Source organism: Chrysochloris asiatica, unplaced genomic scaffold (assembly GCF_000296735.1).
Source record: "Chrysochloris asiatica unplaced genomic scaffold, ChrAsi1.0 scaffold00373, whole genome shotgun sequence".
NCBI lineage: Eukaryota > Metazoa > Chordata > Mammalia > Afrosoricida > Chrysochloridae > Chrysochloris > Chrysochloris asiatica.
Window position 1 is genome coordinate 1,259,697 of NW_006408891.1, and position 6,695 is coordinate 1,266,391.

General features: G+C 37.3%; 1 protein-coding gene across 1 annotated transcript in view; it reads right to left on the minus strand.

The window, feature by feature from the left end:
- The window catches only part of YIPF7 (Yip1 domain family, member 7), a 52,625-nt gene extending 46,229 nt beyond the window's left edge, over positions 1 to 6,396 (minus strand). The window contains 1 exon segment of the mRNA XM_006876278.1: positions 6,281 to 6,396. Coding sequence (XP_006876340.1) covers positions 6,281 to 6,396 — 116 coding nt within the window.
- Between the last annotated feature and the right edge of the window lie 299 nt (positions 6,397 to 6,695).

The following is a 6,695-nucleotide window of genomic DNA, read 5'->3' on the forward strand; positions in this document are numbered from 1 at the left end:
TCAAATTATCAACTTTGACTTTGTATACATTGAATCTAACATTTGACACTACATTTCAATGAAGAAAACTCAAGCAAACCAAAATAATCACATTTATAATCAACAATCCCATACAGCAAATACCCTTAACTGATATGAACAGTCATCATTTTTATAATGAAAATACAAACAACAAAACATAAATCAATTCAACCATTTCTGTAATTCAGTGGCATTAATTACATCCTTCTGGAACCACCATAGTTTAGAGTGTATTTCCTGAACCTACGCACCAACTCTGTATGACTCTTCCAGCAAGGTTCTCTTGGATTCTTTGTGACATCTCTCAAACCTACAATATCCATTAGGAAAATAATTTTTCAGAGATACTGAGATTAGAATATTAATTGATATTCTAAGTTTATAGTCTTTACTTATTAAAGCCAAAAACATGGGCCAGGTTAGTATAGCTGATATTTAGGATATTAAGGTTACTTCTTATCACTACATAGCAAAAGGAGTTTTGCAAAGTATACCAACATATTTCTCCTCTCATGGATCACACAGTATTTTCATTAGCTCCTTAAAAAAAACAGATATCAACACTGATATCTCACCTAATGCATTCTTTCAGATGAAAAAAAATGGCAACTGAAAAATACTAAAACAAAACAAAAAAAGCACTGGACTTTAACTGTAGTGATTGCTTCCTCTTCCTGTAAAAGTCACTTCTAGCAAATATGAGGTTGACTATTAGAGGCTCTTTTAGAAATAGCAGCAATATTTTGGGTCAAGGTGAGGATTTCTGCTCCCGCAATAGTTGCAGCCTCGGAAACCCTCTGTTGTTGTTGCTAAGTGTTGTTAAATCAGTTCTGACTTATAGCGACCCTGTGTGGGATTTCCAAGGAGCAGCTTGTGGTTATCCTACAGGACCACACCAGAAGGCCTCAGAAACATGGCAGCTATGAGTTAGAACCCACCTGATAGTACTTAACAACATTTCCTTTCTTTGGCTTTCCAACTCTGTAAGGCCTGTAATGTCAGTCAATGGCAGCATTTATACTGAATCCAGTAGAAAAGTTAGAGAAATTGGCCTCTGCTATCAGACTTGTTGTTGTTGTTGTTATTGTTGTTAGGTGCCATTGAGTCAGTACCACCGATAGCAACCTTATGCACAGCAGAAAGAAACACTGCCCGATCCTAGGCCAACCTCACTATTGTTGCCACACTTGAGTCCATCAATGCTGCTTGAACAATCCATCTCGCTGGAGGTCTTCCTCTTTTTCTCTGACCCTCCACTCTACCAAACATGATATCCTTCTCCAGTGACTGGTCCCTCCTGACAATATGTCCTAAGTATGAGAGACAAAGCTTGGCCATCCTGGCCTCCAAGGAGAATGCGGGCTGCACTTCTTATAACACAGATGTGTTAGATACAGTCAGACTACCTGGGTAAAAATTCCAGTTTTATCTATGTAACTCTCAAATTGAGCATTCTAAGTGTCCCCAGAAAGACCATAGTGTAAAATCAATTCCATTTTAGAATGGTTTGGGGGAAGGGAGAAGAGAGCTCTAGCCTGTGTAGCAATCCCAGGTCCTGGTTGGTCCACCTGGAAGCACAGTGATGTCATTAACTGTATTTTAAATATTAGAGGAAAGTCTAGGGTTCATAAAAGACGATGACACAGTAGTGGTCTTTTAAATTCTTAGTAAAATAGTAAAAAGGATTTTATTTTCAGTTGTTTTCACCTCTTTGTAATATTTCTTTCTTTCTCCAGATAATTTAAATAGCTTTCCTATTCCCAAAGATGGACAAATAGATTGGAAAATACAACCTAAGAAATTGGCTATAGGTGCTTGTAAATAATCCCTATGTTCTGGTGCCACAGCAGTTAAGTGCTTGGTGGCTAACTGAAGGACAAGCAGTTTGAACTCACCACTTCTCAGAAGAAAGATCTATTCAAAGATTTAAAGCCTTGAGAACTATACAGAACACTCTACTCTGTCCCACAGAGCCACTATGCATTGGAATCAACTTGATAGCAACAGGGTTATTTTTTGTATTTGTTTTTTTTTTTCAGATGGCTGGATAGTTGTTTTTTGCCTTGTTCGTTCTAAAATAAGAATCATTGTTTTTAAATATAAATGTTTTCATTGGCTTAGTAGGTATAATTAACCAACTTTGAGATTAATGTGCCCTTAAATAACAATCTTTTTAAAACTGTTGTTTTTGTTAAGTACCATTGAATCTCTGTATAGGGTTTCCAAGGAATAGCTAGTGGGTTTGAACTGCTGACCTCGCAGTTAGCCATCAAGTGCTTGTCCTAAGCTCCATGATATCTGGCTTTGTAAGATAAGCACTGGACGGCTAGCCACAAGATTGGAAGTTTGATCCCACCAGCTGCTCTGCATGGGAAAGATGAGGCTTTCTACTCCCGCAAATATTACAAGACTCGGGAACCCTATACAGGGTCACTATGAGGCAGAACAGACTCAATGGCACTTAACACCAATGTATCTATGGGGGGAAGAAAGAGAGATTAAATGATTTGTTAATTCGTTGATTATAACTATCCTCTAGAATCCTATTTCTTTTTCCAGGATAATAAGCATCTTACTTTTATTTGATTATATTTTACTTGACAATATTCACTGTATAAATAAAAGATCAAATCTCTAGAGTTCATTTTCTATACACTGGTAAACCACTGACCTGACTCCGTATTTATGTACCTCATAAAACTACCACAGCTAATGTTGTTGTTGTTGTTGTTGTTAAGTACCATGGAGTCGGTTTCAACTCATAGTGCCACTTGCACAGGGTTCCCAAAGCTGTAAATCTTTACAGGGGTAGAAAGTCTCATCTTTCTCCCACTGAATGGCTGGTAGTTTCAAACTGCCGACCTTGAGGTTAGCAGCTGTACCTCTTACTAATTCTTGAGATGTGCATTGTGGGTTGGATCTTAAATGTTAGTACATCCAAATCAAGGCTTAGATTTAAATGCAATGTCTATGAGGCCAGCTAGACCATCAACCTAATAGAATATAATCACAAATTTTACTCATTTAGTCATATTAGGTTCCATCTCTTTATCATCTTGACTGCTGATATGTGCAATTAACTGGAAAACAAAAGACAGGCCAGTAGATAGACTGAAGGGAGAAAGCTTATGGAGAAAGCTTTGTCTGTTTCTTGGGATTTCCTCAGTTCAGTCTGAAAATCCAGACTGCAGATACTACCCAAATGATTATCCTTTCTGGAGAAAGAATGGAAAAGGGGGAAAAAGCAAATAAACAGAAGATTCAGGTTCCTTTCTACAAAATAAAGGAAGAACACAGCTGACACATTCTATTAGATAACTCTCATTTTGGACTGTACATTTTGAGTGACCATCCTGTAACACCTTAATGCACATATAACTTTTCTGCCTAAAATAGCTTTTTGTTGTTTCTTGACCTGAATAATTTCTTCCAAGGCATTAATCATAAATTAATTAGAATCAAATTGTGTTCTTCTTGCTGCATTGAATGATCGATCCAATTCTATGCAGCCTTATCATTTTCCCTCATTTTTTAATATAGAGTTGTGAAAACATTTCTAATTTGCTTCCTTATATATATGTAGGGATTGTTTTTCACTTCAAAAAAAATTAAGGCAGGCTGCTAAATATTGGGTAGGATAGAATAGGGATGAGAATGAGATAAAATTCCAAATGATTTACTTTGCCAATTTGAAAAACATTAAATTACCATCACCTTTCCCCTATACCGTACCCTGTAGCAGTGGTTTGGTGCTAGGAAGCAGCTTGTGAATGCAGCATTTATCTGCTTATGTCTGCACGAATAATCAGTCAATGAAAACAGTATCCAAATTTTCAAGGACATGGAACAGAAGACTCCCAACTACCTTTATGCATATATTCTGTCTTTTCTTCTTTCCATCTAGAACTTTTAAGGTACTTTTTTGAGTTACAAAATAAATAAGCTTCAAAAATTAATAAACCTGATTTCAATTAATAAGCTAGCTCTGGTAGCGTAGTGGTTACGAATCGGGCTGCGAACCTTAAGGTCAGCAGTTCGAAACTACCAGCTGCTCCGCGGGAGAAAGATGAGGCTTTCTACTCCCGTAAAGATTTACACCCTCGGAAACCCTGTACAGGGTCGCTATGGGTCGGAACCGACTCGACGGCACTTAACAACAACAAGGTAACAAATTGACTATTGGGATCGACCAGTTTATGACATTTGTCCCAAATTATCATTAATGGGTGGTGCTGGTGGTGGTTATGTGCCGTGGAGTCGGAACCGACTCGGAACCGACTCATAGTGACCCTGTGCAGGGTTTCCGAGGCTATAAATCTTTACGGGAGCAGAAAGCCTCATCTTTCTCCCGCGGAACAGCTGGTAGTTTCGAACTACTGACCTTGTGGTTCGCAGCCTGATTCGTAACCACTACGCTACCAGAGTGGCGGTGATACGTTACTGAGTCGTTTCCGACTCATAGTGAGCCTGTATAGGGTTTCTGAATCTGTGAATTTAATGTAAACAAAAAAGCCTCGTCTTTCTCCCATGGAGCAGCTGGAAGATTCAAACTGCTGACCTTGCAGTTAGCAGCCCAGCTCTTAAACCACTAAGCTACCAGGGCTGTTATTATTAATGGTAGGAGCTCTGGTAGTGTAGTGGTTATGAATTGGGCTGCTATCTTCAGGGTCAGCAGTTCAAAACTACCAACTGTTCCATGGGAGAGAGATGAGGCTTTCTGCTTTCATAAAAATTTACAGCCTCGGAAACTCTGTACAGGGTCACTATGAGTCGGAACCGACTCCATGGGACATAACAACAACAACAACAATTTTATGCTCAAAAATGTTTTGGTTTGACATTAAATTTTAGGTCCAACTTAGTAATATTGTTTTGGTTGGACAAAAAATTATATGCAATAATGGTCTAAAATTTGTACTCAATTCTTAATTAACAGTCTGATCTTGGGAAAGTTCTTCAATTTCTCTGTGACCTACGTTTCTTATATCTGAAATGGAGATAATTAAAAAATACCTACCTCAAAGATTTGCTTAGAAGATACAGTGTATAAATTAATAAAAATCACAGAGCCATTCCTAACACATAGTAAGAGCTCAATGTTGTTGTTGTTAAGTGCCATCGAGGTGGTTCCAACTCACAGCAACCCTGTATAGGGTTTCCAAGGAGTGGCTGGTGAGCTTGAGCCACCGACCATGTGGTTCAAACTGGCTTTGCAGTCCAGCTCATTAACCCACAGAACAATAAATGTTATTTATGGAAATTGAAGGGTCTGACCATTCCTATAATCTACAAAACCAGACCTAAATTGTATAACCCTACAAAGAACATTTAATTACTTTAGGCAACAAAGAATCAATTGCTTTTTCAAGCTAGTTATAAGAATAACTAGCTTTTGTCTTAGTGGTTTTAATTTTATATGCTTCCTGTCCATTATCAAAATTGCTTTTTATGGCAGTTCCATGAAGTAGGCATTATTTATGTCCTTATTTCTCATATTATGACACTTTGTTGTTGCTGCGAAGTACTGTTGAGTCAGTTCTGATTCATAGTGACCCTGTATAGAGTTTTTTAAAGAGTGGTAGATGAGTTTGAACTGCCAACCTTGTGGTCAGCAGTCCAGTGCTTATGCTACAGTGCCACACTTAGAAAAAATTAAATAATTCCTAATGTCATAAAGACATCTGTGCCAGAGCCAGAACTGGAACCAAATTCTTCTCAGTGTAAATCTCATGTTTTTTCTATTAGTAAAGGACAAGTAGTAAATCCATAATTATTTTATTTTCAATTTAAGTTGAATGCTCAGGTAAAATAATTAATTTTAAAATATGTTTATTTTTGTTCCATCATAGCATTTATCATCTATGTAACATCTCCCCAGTGTAAATTCCTTAATTTTGTGAAGAAAAATGTCTTCTTTATCTTTGGGTTTAAAGCCCATTCCTAATCCTCCTTCAGTAAGTGTTTATAAAATTCAACTAATTCTATTTCTCAAGTGATGTCTTTGTGAGTAATCTGGTAAAACACCCAGAGTCTGTATTCAGACTCCTTGTTAAGTGATATTTTGAAATGAGAAAAACAAGTCATTCACCTACAAATGGGCCTGAGGTGTTAAAGTGTATTCATGGAGAACTGAATTACTGTCTCTCTTCCTGAAGATTCTTCTTCAGGTATGCTGGAGAGAAAACCCTAACTACTTAGAATGCCATGTTATTATGACTTCTTCAAATATGAGCATATTTCCTTTTTTGAAAGTACTTACCTTCTAGATCCATAAAGATAATCATACGCATCAGAATCATTGCAATTCTGTTCCTGGTTATCAATGGTATAATTGGATTGATAAAAGTCAGAGTCAAATTGTCCCAAGTTTGACATCCTGAAAAGTAAGAAGAGTATTTTTCACTTGCAAAATTAAGAGCCAAAAATATTTCTTATGAGATATTTACAACGATGAATTGGCAATGTGGTTTGGGCTAGATTCCTATCAGGGCATCAGGGTTCTCTACAGGGGTAAACTAAGTACTGGAGGGAGCGTGTGAAGATGCATGACATAAGGTCACTTGCAAAACTGGCATCCTCAACTACCATTTCTGATACTTTCATACATTGGCATTGTGACCTTTAATACATTGGCTTTAATTGGTTTGATGGATTAATCTCCAACCTTTAGTTAG